We start from the raw sequence: 17700 nt of genomic DNA on the forward strand, positions 1-17700 counted from the left end.
AGGTTGACAAAAGCTACATATTTTCTTTAAAGAGAATCACTTGGTATCTTCAATAAGAGGACCACATCCTGTTCTCTCTTGTTTTTAACAAAATAAGCAAATTCTTCACCCCCACCCCAAGAAAGAGAAAGCTATCCGACTTGACATAGCTTATGCCCAAGATCATAACACACTCCAAGGAAAAACAGCTTAATTCAATTATTCTGAGGCTTTGATCTAATTTTTTTTGCATTGCTGAAGGTTTACTCACAAATTATGGTGTGTGTGTGTGTGTGTGTGTGTGTGAGAGAGAGAGAGAGAGAGAGAGACAGAAAGAGAGAGAGAAATTAACACCCCTCATTTGATATATTCAAGTCTTCTCACAATATAAAGTTTTAGAAATAAAGCTGTTGAAAGAAACCCCCTACTCTGGGATGGTCTGATTCTTAGCTTGCACCACCACACTGTGTGACTGTGAGGTCAACTGCTCGAGGATTTGCCACCTGCCTGTCCCTGGCTGACAGGTTTCAGAAACTACGATGCTGGAGCCACAGTGGAAACGGGAAGCCGGGTGAGGGAGCTTCCAGAGGAGGCTCTGATCTTGAACTTGAGGCCCCGTTCCATAACTGTGCTTTTAAATGTAATTCCAACTGCCAATTTACACTTCACCAGGGCTAAACTTATTTTTAGTTTCATTTCCATGGAAAATGTGCACTTTGCTCTTGACTGACAGATGTACTTTGACAGTTAATCCAGGTTTACACAGTCAAGGCTTGTTTTAGTTGAAGGTGAAAATGGAAGAGAGAAAAAAAATGACTTCGACAGATCTCAGTATTTCTCTTTTTTATTGCATTCGTTGTCTAACAACAATAATACTCATTGGCAAGAAATGTATTTACACTAACAAATTAAATGTAATCACGCATATTTTTAGATTGGTCAGAAAACAAAGGATGTTTTGCTTCAAATGCCTCTGAAAACCAAAGAGTAAGAAATGTCGGAAAGAGAACAGTCAAGAGAAATACATAGTAACCAAGCACAGAGACCAATTCAGACGTGGCACTATTGTCTCTTCCATGCAAATGACCGGACACCAAAATGTACAAATCAAGTTTCAGAGAACATGCTCTCCAGAATTACTGCACTTAAAATGACTTTCAAACCACTCTTTTTCCTTTATATGAAGAAAGATCGAAATAAATCAACTTCTTACAATGGAACGGAATTCCTTTCCTCTCTTCTTTCGTTTTCCAGCCGGCCGTGTGTTAGTCTTACGCAGCACGTGTACTTGTGTTTCATTGTAACACCATTAAAAAAATACAAAAGCAGTAGTGATGACCATAAATAATATTAAGAAAAACATACACATAAATATTTAAGGGATTTCACTAAGCACTATGTAGGTCTGATGTTGTTGGGAGGTGTTAGCTAGCCGGAGTGCCTCTTAATTCCTACTTTCTAAAGGTAATTTAATTATCTTTGGCCAATCATTCTTTCACAGATGAAAGAGTAAATCCATAACAGAAAACTTGGGTGTATACATGATCTAGCTGGGAGAACCAGAAGTGTACACCTTCCAACAACACCCTCACACGTCCATTTGGCAATGACCTCACCAGGCCATCACTCGGCAAAAGGGGGAAATGGTCATGTGATGGCAACGCCACCATCAGAGCCAGTAGTTAGTGACTTACGCATCACAGCTACCAAGCAGGTCATGTTAGAGCATGAGAAAATGAACAAGAACACGCCGTGCAACTTGTAGCCAAGGAAACTGCAGTCCGCAGTTGGAAATGCCTGAGCTGCAGAAACTTCTGAGTTTCGACTCAGCGATGTGCAATCTCGACATCAGAGCATCAACCACACATGTGAGGACACTTTATCTTACTAAAATACCAAGTTTCTAATAAATCAATTTTACCAAAATATATAGACATGTAGAAGGGTAAGTGCATTTAGCAGAAGAAATACATTTAAAAAGAAATCTCTTAACATCTTATGAGCCGTTCAATGTATACACAACACAAAAAGTGGCAATAAGGCTATGATTACCGCTGGGTCCTAGCTGACGACACCAAGTTCCAAATACAATATCTATGTTTTGAATGCAATGTCATTGCGGTATGTGTGTGTAAGGTGGGAGATATAGTCACACATATGTAGTTTGTATATCTACACAAGTGGCATGCACATTATAGAGAAGTTGCTTCTTGTTCTCTTATCCCTTGCCTCTTATTCCCTTTTGAATCGTTGCAGTTTGGGGGTTGGGACTGGGGTCAGGCCAAGGATGGGAAACTATCATGTTTTTTTTCTTCCCTAAGCTGTGGATTTGGAAGCCGGTCATGTGCTGTACTTGGTCCACACACTTACGATATGAGCGTTCAAGTAGCAACCATGCCCTCAACACATCCACACACACACCCAAGTGCAGGCCTGTAAGGGTCCTCTGTTCACCAGCAGGGAGAACTTGGCGCTTTCATTTCCTGGGGAACACTGACTCCTAGGCCTGCCTTCGCCCTGACTTCTTGGTTGGGTCTATTCCATATGACTGCTCTAAGTTATGCACATACTACTGGCGTACTGTCTGGTGTCATTTTCCCCCTCAGTGTTTTGGACCAAGATGAAACTTCCTGAGACTTTAAATAACTAAGACAAATATAAATAAAATCTGCCTGCAGACCATGGTTGCTTTTTAGGCGTGAACACCAGCAACCACATTCATGTCTTCCTACGCTGCTTTCTCTAGCAATTTACTTTCCACCCCATCAGCATAATGAAAACAATTCTAGGAGAAACTATAGACATTTTATTTCTGCACCTCATCCTTAAAGGCCTAGCTTCAGAATAGTGTCCAGGTAGATCCTTGAGCAAAAGTCAATTAGAAAATTAAGAAAGCATTCAGGACTTAGCATTAAGTAGGTGAAATGAACCCCAGTGACTGCTGCCTGTCAGAGTGACATGCCTCCATCTACAGCTCTCTTGGGACAGTGAATTTACTTACTCAGATGGAATCTGGTAATTCTTAAATATCTCAATGTGATGAGGGGGGCTACAACACATTCAGCGTGTAGCTATTTCTTTAGAATGGTTAGGACATGCCCCTTTACAATCTTCATGAATACTATGGTTAAACATGTGGTTTTCTCTCTTGAGGCTTGGTCTACATAACCTTTAACACTTATAAAGGAGTTAGAATATCCAAATAAATGAAAATTTTCATTTGCTTTTTAAAATCTCATTCTAAACCACAGGTTAATCCAATTACGCAAGTAATCTGATTGAGAGTTCTTTGTCTTTAGCAAAATCCATGAAGGCTAATTAAGGTCCAACAACCTGTGCCTGTTTTTGTAGCTTGGGACTGGGAGAGCTTACGATTTCAGGCCGAGATAAGTGGGATAAAAGGCAGCGGGCAAGGGTCAACTGGGTCCCCACTCATCTTCCTGCCACCTTGTTCCCAACGCCACCAAAGGTGCACCAGGTAGGTGTTCCCATTTCGTGCCTCTTAAAAACTGAGTTTGGAGTTAGCACTGGGTTAAAATGCTTATGTGATGATGCAGGTGGGAAATTCATCAACTCCAGCTAAAGAAAGATGGTGTAGAGTAGTTTTGTCATCATAAAACTAGAGGTGGACTTCATTAGTCTGTTAGAATGGGCAAAATTAGGTTTCTGCCCTAACGTATCATTCTGAAGTTACCTTCTGATTCGGGGGGGGGGGGGGGGAACACACGAACTATTACATAAACTGTGAGTTACTTTAAAAGAGAGGGTCTTAAAGTCTCTGTTACAAAACTAAAGCCCTTCAGTGGAAAACCCTGACCCGGACACTAAGCTCACATAATGCTCTCAGTCCACAGCTTGGCCTCACCATTCATCCCCTGCCCCCAAAGCATCACCTGTACCCTGCAATGCTTTTGGCTATTGTCAGAGTTGCACAGAACTGTCATTTGGGAAATACATAGTTCATAGTATCAATATATAGATATTCCCTTTCTGTTCATTTTCTGATAAAGAAAAAAACTGCCAAGCCTGTAAGGGTCATGAAGCAACACTTCTATGTTAAATTGCGTGGACACTGAAGACCACTGGCATTCGAGTAGGAACTGTGTAGGACACCGGGGCCTCGATTAGGCATCATGCACTGGAGGTGATAAACAGATAGCAGGGAAACAGAATGCTCACAGGTTCTGAGGTCTTTCACTCTGTTTTCAGACCCTTTCATCAGTCAGTTCACATTTTACCCTTTGTTGGACAATCAAATCAAGTGCCTCTTAACATTTCAGCAGTTTTAAGTAGTAATGTTAAAAATAACTCATTAAGTGAAAATTACTATCATTTAAATTAAGAAATCAAAATGGTTATAACACAAACTAAATGATTTGAATTAAAATTTTTGATGAATAATATTGTCAGTCATTCATCTAAACATTGGAAGTATACAAATAAACGGGAAACAAAGAACAATATTCTAAAACATTTAAGAAAATGCAACACAATAGATCATAAATTATGTGCAGAGACTGAGACTTACAGACATTTCCAGTTTATACAACCATTTTTCAAACAGGACCAAAGTGTAAACATAACTTAAGATAATCATCCTGCTATTTCCATTCTAAAAATGAATTCTTAAAGTGAAACTTCCAGTATGACCCAGATCACTTCTTCAAAGGTAAGCAAAAAGTGGCATTTACAATAGCAAGCCCTAGTATTACCAGATTTGGACTAAGTCTTTTAGTATTAGAAAAGGTTTGCTGGATTTTGCAGTTCATTAATAGTGGTTCCTCGTTTCCCATGGTATTAATAAATAGCAAAGCACCACACCTCTCAAAATACTAAGAGAGTATCCAGTATGGCGGTTTCATTATCATACCCCAAAATGAAAATAGACAGAAAAAACATACAGTGGCTTTGATCATTGTAAAACACAAAGAATGATCCGTACCCAGTGATGAAACACTGACGTCAACCATACTACTCTGTCACTAAAAAGGAATCAGGCCCTCAGAATTATGAATTTCTAGTTTACATGATTCCAGATTTCGGATATTCAGACAAGCAAAAAAATAAAAATAAATAAAATCACAATGTTCAAAATACGAGATGGAGCTGTAAAGGCGAGAGCCCCTTGACATTATCTGTTGCCTGTACCCTCCAAAGCCTCCGCCCCAAGGTCTGCATATGCAACATTTCCGGTGGAAGATGTGGACAGACTCTCCACATAGTAAAGGAAGTAAAATACTTGTCCAAAAATTTGTCTGCCCTCAACTCTTGCTCTGGAACCCATCCCTTGGAAAGGAGATGACCCTACTTTTAGAGCCAATGTAGCAAAGAGAACCAGATACATAAACATAAAAAGCAAATCACCACCACCACCACCAAAAACTGATCCATCCTTTGAAATTTCTCAAGATGAATTTATTTTCTCCTCCTCTGTCCTAGTCTCTGGCACTTGAGTTAGTTTCATGAGAGCTGACATCCTTAATACTGGCTCTAAAATACCGTAACTGGCCACCCTGCTCGACTGGATGCTGTGTACCACCTTAAACAAACTTGAACTGTAAAGTGGAATCCCTGAAGAATGGAAGCGAACGGCCCAGGAAAGCCATTCAGAGCATCTCCGAACATAACCGACAGCTCTCCTTTATGGGAACATTCTGTGTGCGCAATAAAATTGCTTCTCTGGTTGAATGTTACTCAAATCTAAATTTTCTCGAACTGGCATTTCTATTTTTCTTAAAAGTACATTTGTTAAAAACACTAACCGAGTTCACTTGGGAAATCTCAAAAGAAAATATGTGGCGAGTTCCTGACTGTGTCATAGTCAAGCTGAAGACTAGCCAGAATGTTCCCCGGGAGAGGAAACCTGAAATGTTGGTTTCCTTAAAAATCAATTTCCTGTTCCATTTGTTGGGGGAAAGGAACTGTGTGGTGTGTGTCAGTGTTGCTGAAATGCTGAAACACAGCAGTAGCAAAGTTAACAACAGATCCCAATATCCCATGGCTGTATTAACATCTGATTTTTCCTCTGTTCGGCTAAATCTGGAGGATAAATGTTATCCTCAAATCCCAAGGTAATACCCTCATCTACATTCTTAAGGCTTTTGCTTCCTTCTGGGGTTAATAACTGAATTCCTTCCTCTCTTTCAGATGCCAGCAAGCGGAACTGCATGCTTGCCTTCTGCCGCAGGAGGTAATCACGGGGCAGGGCATCCATGTTTCCACAGTGGGGTCGTCTCACTGTCCAGACCCAGAGATGAGGGGGAACTTTCACACACTGGAGTGGATCCTGCAGCCCTGGTCTCATGGCAGAGTGGTGCTCTCAGCCATGCAGATATGTGCAAATGCCCAGGGGCAGGACCCCATGCTGAAAATTCATGGCACTCCATTAACAACACCATGTGGGTCATGCTCTTGGAGGGCATTGTCATGCTGGTTTTCCAAGTGACACACACACCCACCCAACACAGCACAAGATGCTGGTAAGTAAGAGAAAACAGAAACATAGCTGCTTTGCCTCTCTCACAAATGAGCTCCTTGGTTTGTTAATAAACTAAAGGTGGCTTGGGATTGTTTCAGTAGGTTAAAATGAAGGGTGTTCGATTATCGCAGAAAATGCGGTTATCCGGCACAAGGCTCCCCAGCCTGCCTACAGCTCAGTACCCCTGTCATCAGTTTCTTCGCCATCCCTCCAGGCAAGCAGGGCAGGCAGAGGCAGGCGCTGCGGGGGGCATCCCGCCTCCAGGAGGATGGTTACTGCTCACCAGCGCCCTCTGTGGCCGTCATCTTTTCTGTCTTTCTCGATTTCCTCTGCATTTGCTCTTGCTCCTTCCTCCTCAGCTTTTCTCTTTGTTTCTCCATTTTCTCTTGAGCCTTCCGAGCCTTCTCCAGAGACACCTTCATTTCCTTGAGTTTTTTTTTGACCACTGCTCGGTCCTGCGATGATGTCATTCCAAGAGCCTACGAAGGAAATATAAACAAACCGAATTTGAAAATCAGTGACCTCCCTACCTATGATGAGGTCGGTATCACAGTCTGTTCAAACTCAAAAACTAACTCAAACGTAACTGAAGAGGTAAAAACTGAGGGACAGCTGATGACATTTGCCAAAAACATACATACTGGGGGACTGAGCTTTATCTGTCCTTTTGTTCTTTGAAGTCTCTAGCACAGTACACCCTAAACCGCACGCTTTCCAGAGTGGTAATCAATGGGTAAATGAGTGAAAAAGGCACAGTTCTGCTTCCCCAACCTCCAGGTTGCAGACATTTACAGGCAAAGGACAGGCGCGGGCCCCTGCTCCTCAGGGGCTCGAGGAGGGCAGGACGAACCCACACAGCCTCCATTGGCCAGTGCATTTGTGCACAGTGTGGACCGGAAGTGTCTCTGGCACCAGAATGCTCAGGTCGGCATGACTAGCCATTCTCCCCTGTAGGCAGCCCTATAAAGGAAGCCTGATTATAATGAGAAGGTTGCTCGATCAGCTTGGAATTCAGAATAACGGGAGTGGGGGTTGGGGGGGGGGTGTTGGTTTTGTAGTACTTTAAACGTTTCATGACCTTCAGAATCAACAGCAGGACGCATCCATCTCCCCAACAGAGACAGCCTTGTCCATGGGGTCTTCATATTCACAGGCTATTGATTGATTTCTAACCTTTTCAAGATTGTCAAGGGATACTCATCTGCCCACCCGCCCGGCGGGGTTGGGGGTGGACAGCTGCTGTAAGCTCCCGTTGCCCTTTCTCCACGGGGATGGGTGCCACCTCAGCCTCTACGAAGAGATGGGCTGGACAGGTGAACATGACAGTGTGATGTGGGGGAGGGAAGGCATGCTCTGCATATATTTGGGGAAAACATCGTCCCGGTTTTGGTGTGGTGTGCAGGAACATGTGGAGGTGGAGGGGCAATGAGTCAAGAAGGGAGGGTTCATGGACTTGGGTTTGAACTCTTACGTGATGAAAGAGTCCACACTGGGACTTGCTAAAACTCATACTGCAGAGAGCAAGTGGAGTGGATGCATGAGCCATGTGTCACCAGGCGGAAGCGATGGAGTGAGTCCCTAGCTGTCCTACTCTTTAGAACCCGATGACTTCCGGAAGCTTCGTTTCCGACTCAGAAATAATCCAACGTCTTCTCTGCTGAGAGCGGATGAGAACTACCTCTCCCCGGGGCAGAATGTGCTTCTCTCATGCGAACATCTGAGGTGCTACGAGTGTACAAAGAATACGCGGTAACCTAACGCAGACATATATGCTTCTTTACCTTCAGTTTATTTCCATCCAGCTGCAGGAGCTGCTCTCCAGTGACGTTCTGGGCACTGAACTCAGATACATACTGCTCCAGATTTAGGCTCATGAGCCAGTGAGAGACCTGCTGCACACTCCACTCCTGCACGGCCCGGTTCTGACACTGACTGTGCTTGGGAGACTGCCCGTCATCCAGGATCTGAGGTGGGAAGTGATGCGGTTACAGGGCTGAAGGCCACGGCTCAGCATGGACATCACGCTACCGGAGGATTGCTTGCCTACTCGAGCCATATTTATTTTTAAACCATAAAATGATAAGCTGATGCTTCTAGTTATGTATGTAATGCACATACATATAGTCATTACCTACATGTTTTTAGATGCTTGGAAATTTAAAAACTTCCCCAAATAAGACAGCACTTCCAATGTAGGAAGTTTAATATTGAAAACTACACTGTGATGTTGCAAGCTTTTATATTAAAATACTTTGGAAAGATGATCAGATGCAGAAAGCAGATATTTCATTAATCCCTAGACACGATGTATCACTCTGCATTCATCCTCCAGCAAGACATTAGACATATGTAAAATCACTCAGAGGAGGAGAGCACCGAGCCCTCAGGCTCTGTGGGGGGAAATGGCCCGGCCATTACTTCATTTGGGCAGCAAGCAGACCTGTAAGTACCGTGGGGCAGGAAGCATCCATAATTACTTTTAATTAATGAGGAAACTGAGGCTCTGAAAGTCTACAGACCTGTCCAATCTAGCATATTACTTTTAATAGTGCAAAGGGCAGGCTGGTTCCTGGAACCACTAAGCTGAGAGGAGATGAGGCGATGATGGGTCTGGAGGAGACAGAAGTCCCCTCGGTGACAGGGAGAAAACAGGAGAGGGGATGGGTAAACAGAGGCGAAGGCATAGGAGGCGAAACGGAGTGAGCTGTCAGTCAGGGAATGGTGATGGGGAACACAGAGAGGGACTCTGGAGGTGGGACCTGGAGATTCTCTTGAATTAGGAGTGTCTTTTAAACTGAGACATAGACGGGGGCAGAGAGTGAAATCAGGCAGCACAAGGAACTCCCCCACTACAGAGGGAGGCGCTCTCATGTTTGAGTTTTCCATCATCTGCAAAGAGAGAAAAGGTTCAAACAATACCAAAACAAGCCACCACACTGATAGCTCACCTCGTCATCTATCATATCCAGGCTCTGAGGGAGGGAGCAGGAAAGGAATCACAGAGAAAAGTGTTATAGGAACAGAAGGCACAACAATACAGCACAAAGTCTTAATACAATTAAAGTCACGCCAAGCCTGAAGAATATGGGCAAAAAATTTTAACAGAAAAAAACGTTTTACCAAACAAAAACATGTAGAAAGAAATCATTAAGAACACATATTTAGAGCAAAACTATCTGTAGTTACAGCGCCTCTCCCCCTCCTTCCTACCATACTGGCATTTCTTTCCTCCACTTATCTCTTGGGGCACTAAGTCAATCACCAAGGTAATTTCCTGCCTCTCTTGTATATATTTATGTCTGAGAATCCTTAGCAATGATGTTTTGACCCTGGCCTCTAAATCTGTGGTTCTTACCTAGTTCTCCTCCCTTATCAGAATGCATCTCCCCCTTCTCCAGAGCAGTGATTCTTCATCTGTTTCCTGTTTTCAGTCTCCCAGCCTCCCCTCCCCACACCTCTGCTGGGAGTCATCCCATCTGAAGCAGAGAAAGGCCGATTATATAGCATAGAGTAAGGGGCATCCCTGGACAGCTTGAAGGGGCGCAGAAACAATACTTGGCTTTCATGTTGAGACAGAGAGGGAGAGGCCGACTTCCTATCAAACAGGAAACCACGGTCCCAGCGATCTACATACAAAATCTATCTTAGCCCTGGCCGGTTTGGCTCAGCGGTTAGAACGTCGGCCTGTGGTCCGGAGAGACCCGGGTTCGGTTCCCGCTAAGGGCACGTACCTTGGTTGCAGTTTGTCCCCGGCCCTGGTTGGGTCGTGTGGGTGGCAACCACTCGATGTGTCACTTTCACGTCGATGTTTCTCTCTCTCTCTCCCTCTCACTCTATCTGAACAAAATATCGAAAAATGTCCTCGGGTGAGAATAAAAAAAACAAAACAAAACAAAACAAAATCCATCTTAAACGCGTTCCTCCTGTGATGGCTCGCGGGGAAGTGCATGACTGGGAGGCAGTTCTGGTGTGCGTGCCCTGAGCGTACCTCGTCTGACGACAGTGCTAAGGACTGAGAGAGCCCTGGCGTTTTGGGTTCTGCTCCCAGGCCGCTCAGGTCTGCCGAACTGGTGCTGCTGGGACTGAAGTCATCGTTGAAGGTAAAATTCTGTAGAAATAAATGAAGCTCAGTGTTAAGGGAGCACCACGAATGAACCGGAGGTAGGTGTATTTGCAAGTTCTAGAAAGGTGACTTTGAAGTCATCTTAGAAGCAGCTCGTTTGGGGTTGGTGATGACCTTCGATGGGGCAGCTTGAGGACACTGCACCTTCTGCGGTGGGTGGAGAACTCTGTGCGCTTTCTCCATGGAGAGAGAGGATAGGTGTCTGGAGTAATGATCCTTCAATCTCTCTTCAAGGGCACAGCATTCATTACCCTCTGCAGCTGCTCAGGGGGTAATATTAATGAACCCATCCTCTCTGACCCTAATGGTGATGAGTGACAGTGTAAGTAACAAATACAGGGTGGCGAGGAGGGCCTGAGTTATCAGGAACAGATGGCGATCCATATTAGAAAGGCGGCCGGAGCACCCCCGGGACGGATCGCTTGCTGCTGGCTGTGGGAAATACTGTGGGAACCCCTCCTGCATGTGACCTTCCACACGACGGGTCCCGGGAGGCCACGGGCTGACTACACTAGCTACCTGCTCAGGTACAACTCTCACGTGGCAGCAGCAGAGCCCAGAGAGGCTGCACCACGCCCAGACACACACAGTCCCACATAATTTCCTGGGGATGTGAGGAACGTCATTCAAGTGTTCAGTGGATGTTCGAATCAAATACGCTCACCATGACTGCAGAGCTGCATTTGTGAAATGAAAACATTTTAACCACACCTGGAGTGTGTCCAGTGTAAGACAATGGAAGGATTATCCAAACAACACTGAGATGTCGCAGACCCAAGATGGCAAATGTTTCAAGGCCAAAATGGTCTACTGCTGTCAGAACTTTTCTAATTCTAGAATGACTGGCTTCCCAGGGACTCTACGAACTTGACCGACACCATCTTGTTTCCTCCTCCACTTTCTTAGAAATTGGACTGTTCGTTTTCCATTAGGTTCTCCTGTACTGGGTTTAGTTAGCTGTCAAGAATAAATATCATGCCAGAGGCCGGAGAATTCAGTACCCAATAAACTCCAAGGTTTGCTAAATCTTCAGGAGAGGAGATTAAATCAGCGCACACGGAGCCGGGCTAGTAGAACACTTAAGCAGCAGGGCATTCAACGCGGCACATCACCACTGGACGCTGTCAGTGGAAATGCAACCCCACCCAAAGCCCATCAAAGCCCTGTGAGCTGCTGACCACAAGAACAGGACTAAATTCAAGGAACATGAACCACACGTTTCTGTTTGAGAAAGAAAAAGTGAACACAGATAAAAGGAGACCAAACAACATGTGAAAGTTAGCCACTGTAGGTGTTTCAATAAAATGTTAGATAAGGTTTGCAGTGTCATGCTGGAAATAACCATCAGGCATTGAAAAAAACAGGTAGCATCCATGCACATAATTCTTCATTCTGCTGAAGTTAAAGAACTTTCGTGATAGAATTACAACAGCTGTTCGACATGGAAGTCTGATTTAAAAGAAGAAATAGGTAAGGGTGCTATAGCAGCATTGGTTTGTCTTAAAGTTTCATTTAGATGTACGGAACATGTATTCAGTCCCAAATTTATTTGTTCTCCAGTAAATCTTGAAGAGCGCAGCAAAACTAGTTTTGAATGTAATTTAAAGTGGAATACTTGGTAAACGGCTCTATCACCCTGTGCCATGATTCAAATGCATCTTTCCCAGCATGGCTTAACTGTCAAACTGAGATTAAGTAGCAATATGTGAAAAGACAGGCAAATCAAAGATTAACGCACACTCTAGGATGGAACAGTATTAAAGGAGGTGGGGTTAAATGAGGCTTGCTCTCTCCCCACACAGGAAATACCATGCACTGTTTATTGCAGGGTTATCACATTGGTTTCTCGGATCCAGAGCATACACACAAGTTGGAATGCTTTCCAAAGACTGAAGAGGAGGAAGAGATTTGGGGTTTCCTTGTTTGCTTTTTTTAATCCATGTGTTTTCTACCTTGGACCCCTTTTTATCTGAAATTAGAGTTTCAGGAGAAGGCTGGAGGGGACTTGTAGGTGAAGGCAGGTTCCTGAAGGAATAGGATCCTTTCCGGCTGTCATGAAACCACGGGAATGGCATGCAAGGTGAACGAGGAGAGGCTGGCGCTGCGGGGGACGGCTTCAGCTTCCAGGGGTCCAGCCTGCCGCGGAAGATCCTGCTCGTGAGAGAAACGGGGTGTTAGACAAAGAAGTGGCAGAGGGGGAACTTAGGGAACTGAGTTCTGAAGGGACTCTGAATATCGTTCGAAGTTTCAGTCTGAGAAACTGTCCCACGCAGCAGATAAGAATAATACTTTTTCACTTTAGACTAGGACCTTTTTATCCTGATGGTTATCTTTTTTGCACCTACGAGGATTATGTAATGAACGTACTGCTTTCGCCACGGTGGATTTTTATGAAGTGTGTGTAATAAATACAGGGGTGGGCAAAAGTAGGTCTACAGTTGTTTGTATGGAAAATGATGCAATAACTAATACATAATAATACAAGAATAAACCCTGTGTTTCATGCACTCACACCTGTAACCCTCCTTTGCCAACCCCTGTATACGTGGATGGATTAAAAGGAGGGAGGAGCATGGTCTATAGGAACTGCTGGGAGGTTAGTCATCACGACACTCCCTTTACCTGGGTCACGCATCAGTGCCTTCCTGCTAGTGACATTTAGCTCGTGATGAGCCTTCTTTCCTGGCCTCCTCTGAACTCATGTCCCCAGGAGTCTGAACTTTAGAAATTGATATACTTAAATAATTTGGAAATTTCAGGGCTCAGGATACTTTAAGCAGAACACACACCTCGTTGGTTTTTCATCATCCTCTTAGTGCCTTTTCATAGGAGGCCCAGACCCGAAGTCTTAATACTCTGCTTGGAGATCTGGGCCTGTCACCTCCTGAACACATGGCCTTGGGCCTCCTCTTGCCTCTAGTTCCCTATCTGTAAAAGGTGGGTACTTTATGTATCTCATAGGTGGTCAGAAATGAAATGAGATAGTATGTGTAAAAAGTGCTTTGAGAACAGTAATGGTCTATGTTTATTGTTGAGCAGTCAAAGGATTCAAAGGCATTTGAGAACACAGTTTGAAAACATATTTTTCTTAATACCTTGCATATTTACATTTGTGTTTTGGTTAGAGAAAAGTAATTATTAGGAGCTGAGGCAGGAGTGGGCAGCAGTGTCTGTGCATCTGGGGAGCCGCCACCCTCAATGTGACCACATGCTATCGGAGGCGTGTGTTAGCTGTGGGTGTCATGACAACAAGGAGATTCCCTTTCATTTGAAAGTGCCTCAACACTTTAGCTAGACAACTTATGTCTGACATGGATACTGAATTTCAACCTTCTCACATCTCATTTCAAATATCTAGAAATAGTGTTTCAGATTCATATAAATAGTATAACTCCTGACAATTACTCCTCATTTACAAAGATTACTGTGAGAATCAAATGGGACAATAAATGTAAGAACATCTTGTAAACTGTAAAACAGTATACAAATATAAAGGGAGTGTAAGAGTGACAACTACAAAGAATGGGGAAGTCAGTGAACTTAGAACACTGACATTATCGGCTGGGGAAGAAAAACTGTTGGTCATCCTAAAGGTTCCAGAAGATGTGATATTTAAACGGTATATTTCTTTCCTTCCCTCTTTCTTCTTCTTCTTTTCTTTTTTTAGTGAATGGGAGCTATTCACTTTTTTTTGAAAATTTTAAATGGATTTTTTAGAGAGAGAGGAAGGGAGAGGGAGAGAGAGAGAGAAACACTGATGTGAGAGGGAGACATCAGTCAGTGGCCTCCTGCACGCCCCCTACTGGGAACTGAGCCTGCAAACCAGCGACCTTTCAGTGCACAAAATGACACCCAACCAACAGAGCCACACAGACCAGGGCTAAATGGTACATTAAAAACAACAACAACAAAACCACAAAGGGGTCTGCAAGGATAACAGAGGAAGACCAACCAGAGATATGTCAGACACCCTCAATTTTATCCTAAAGTAAAAAAAAAAAAAACAATTTGTATCCTTAAATCCACCTACTTACTGTCAAAAGATGGAGGAGAGGAGGGCAATGACTGAACTTGGCCGACTGGTCTTTTCTGTAGGAAGTGCTTTTTCCTCCCGGGTCGGGGACCAGTCTGGTAGGAATCACTGGGGCAGCTGTTCAAATGCAGATTCTTGGACACCCAGACTTACTGAATTAGAACTTGGGGGAGCAGAAGGGAGGAACTGACCTGGAATCTGCTTTAACACATTTCTGAGCTGACTCTTACAATCTGTAGTTTCTCTATCTATTAGTATGATTCTGAATGCAACCACGAGGCTTCTGGATCCGAACAGGTTATTTACTTACAGAAAAGGATCTCACTGGTTCCCCACACCATAGTTTCCTCTCTAGGGGGACATGATGAGAACCAGATGTCCTCTACTTGGTCTACACTGTAGGTGAGAACACTAGAAAATATGAATCTGGATGGTTACAGGAGAGGGCCAGCCGCCCCTGCCTCTCCTCTGAGAGAGGAAGAGAAATCTTATCTCCTCCATGTAAACTAATCCAACTTGGGAAGGACTGTGGGCTCTTAGCCTTTGGAAAGCAGTGCATGTCCCAGGGGGAGATCAACGAGCTATCTCCAGCTTTACAGCCTTGAGGATGTCTCCACAGAGATGGGTCGCATCCCCCTCTCCCCGTTCCCACCCCTGGAAAATGTAACTCCATCCCGCTGGGGAGGTGAATCTCTCCGCAGACCTCACTGTCTACCCATAATTTAACTGCTGAGGTTTGCCTTTTAGCTGAGGCCCCACATTCCAGTAAAAATGCTGAGAAAGCGCCAATATAAAAATATTTTCTCTGGGGTCTCCCACTCTTGTAATTGGGCATGTCTGAGATAAACTGGACCTCATGATTATTTTTCTCCTTTGCTTATACAGTTATGAATCAATTCATCAAAGCGATGGGGGACATTCTGTAAGAGTTCCATCGCAATGCAAATAAGGTACAGCAGTGCTCCAACCCATGGATGCTGTTGTAAAGTTGATCAACAGGCCACTGGTAATGACAGCTCGACTACCTTGTTCTCTTCCCAAGCGAACAGCCTCTGTAGCAACGCTTTCGGAACCACCTAATAGGCAGAAAATAAGAATGTTGGTGCCTAATGTTTGTCATTCTAATGACTTATTGGAAAAGGACTTTTGGTAGTGCAAATCCTGGCCAGGCAACATTTTAAACTAAACCTGAAGACCACATCTAAACGCTTTCCTAAAATCCTCACTGCCAGGAAAACATTCAAGACTAACAATTCCAGGTGAACTTGCACAGGCCCGGAGGCCACCGTGGGGGCGTGAGGAAGGAGATGCTGGAGGCCCAGCCTCCGGTGACACACAGAGGCTTTCTCAGATAATGGGAGATAACGGAGGAAAAGTCACTGGAAGGCAAGGCCAGCCCTCGTCTAAGGAGACAGCCAGGTCCTCACAGCTGCAGCCACCAGGCCCTGCGGTCCCTTGGAGAATAGTTTCCAGTCCTCAGGGAGGTCTGGCTGTGCCCTGCTGAGGCTGTATCCTGTCCCCTCGTTTATTTGTGTATCCTTGATTCTAGAACTCCATAAACTAACGTGACCTCTGTGTCTGCCAGTATCCACAAAGAACTGAAAGTGGTAAGCTCCCATTTGCTTGGACCTAGAGCAGAGAATACTTATTTAAAAAAGCAAACTCTCCATTACATTAAAACCAAAGACCTATCAGCTTGCCAGACACACTTTCTAAAATAAAGGCCAATTTCCTTCTGGATAAATTGAACTTTTGAGTCTACAAAAGGAGCAGAGGAGTTTTGGTAGCAGTTATTCTATTATTGACCACCTTTTGTTGTTGTTGTTGTTAATCTTCACCTGAGGATATTTTTCCATTGATTTTTTAGATTGAGTGGGAGAGAGGGAGGGAGAGAGAGAGAAAGAAACATTGATGTGAGAGAGATGCACTGAATGGCTGCCTCCTGCACGACCCCAACAGAAGCCGGGGATTGAACCTGCAACCCAGGTATGTGCCCTTGACCAGGAATCAAACCCGTGACCCTTCAGTCTGTGGCAACGCTCTATCCGCTGAGTGAAACCATCCAGGGCTATTACTGACCACTCTTACAGCCTGTTTCACTCTGTGGAGAAATGTATTAAAACTAAGATAAAAGATTTTCTTCCTTTTCTTCCCTTCCTCCTTCCTTTCTTGACATTTGGAGTCTCAGGGCAGGTTATGGGCTAAGGTGTATAAGCTCTGTATACATCCTTAATAATCCCACTGAAAAATCAAGATCAGTGGAAATAAACCCTTAATGGATCTGAAAAGAATTTTTTGGGCATCAAAACAGGTATGTGTTCTGTACTCCCTTTCCTTTCTTTTGTTTAGCTTCTACACTAATGGCTCACTATCATTTTTTAAAAAATAGAATCACAAGTCATAGTTATATTTTTGATTATTTTACTAGGTCCAAGGAATTCAGAGAGTTACCCATGGCAAAGCCAGATGAATACCTGGATGCCGGCTCAGTGTTTGTTCCACTGTTCACACTTAAGGCAAATGAAGACTCACTTCCCTCGAGAAGTGCCATCTCCGTCCCCGTCATGTACCCCGCGGCACCCTCGAGCCTTGTTCTGGGACACACAGGTCTGCTCACGGGGCTTTCCACTCCTGGCTAATCCGAGGGCTTCCGTGCACGGACGTGGGGGGCTACACACCCCGGAATTTCAGATACGGTTTTATTTTACTCTCTGGCATGTCCTTCAGGGGATGAAGAAGCTCTGACAACTAAACGTGTCCTGCTTTCGTTCTGGGCTGTTAGCTGTCTCGGTCAGAATGTCCACTGAGCACAGGTGGGCAAGGATCAGCCAAACCACATTTCTTTGTAGGGTTTGTGTGTGTTTACTACTGTTTTAACCTCATCTGTTTGTTTCGGGTCGGCCACGTGTGAGTCAGTATGCCTCCGTAAGAAATACAATAAAGTAAATTCTTTACTCTTTGGGAAGGAGAAAACTAAAACCAAGATCAAATTAAGTAAATGTCCTGCCTTTCTAATGTCTAATAGGCTCAGATTAGAACTGAAAGACTTCATCAGATGTTTACAACCTTATAAGAACAGGAAGAAAT

General features: G+C 44.1%; 1 protein-coding gene across 1 annotated transcript in view; it reads right to left on the reverse strand.

Moving 5' to 3' along the window:
* Positions 1 to 5134: 5134 nt before the first annotated feature.
* Positions 5135 to 17700, reverse strand: part of PPP1R9A (protein phosphatase 1 regulatory subunit 9A) — a 278938-nt gene continuing 266372 nt past the window's right edge. The window contains 6 exon segments of the mRNA XM_036246637.1: positions 5135 to 6936; positions 8239 to 8421; positions 10446 to 10565; positions 12418 to 12455; positions 12458 to 12485; positions 12488 to 12731. Coding sequence (XP_036102530.1) covers positions 6730 to 6936; positions 8239 to 8421; positions 10446 to 10565; positions 12418 to 12455; positions 12458 to 12485; positions 12488 to 12731 — 820 coding nt within the window. The 3' untranslated portion in view covers positions 5135 to 6729.

The sequence above is a fragment of the Molossus molossus genome, unplaced genomic scaffold, assembly GCF_014108415.1.
Source record: "Molossus molossus isolate mMolMol1 unplaced genomic scaffold, mMolMol1.p scaffold_m16_p_7, whole genome shotgun sequence".
In the NCBI taxonomy this organism is placed as follows: Eukaryota; Metazoa; Chordata; class Mammalia; order Chiroptera; family Molossidae; genus Molossus; species Molossus molossus.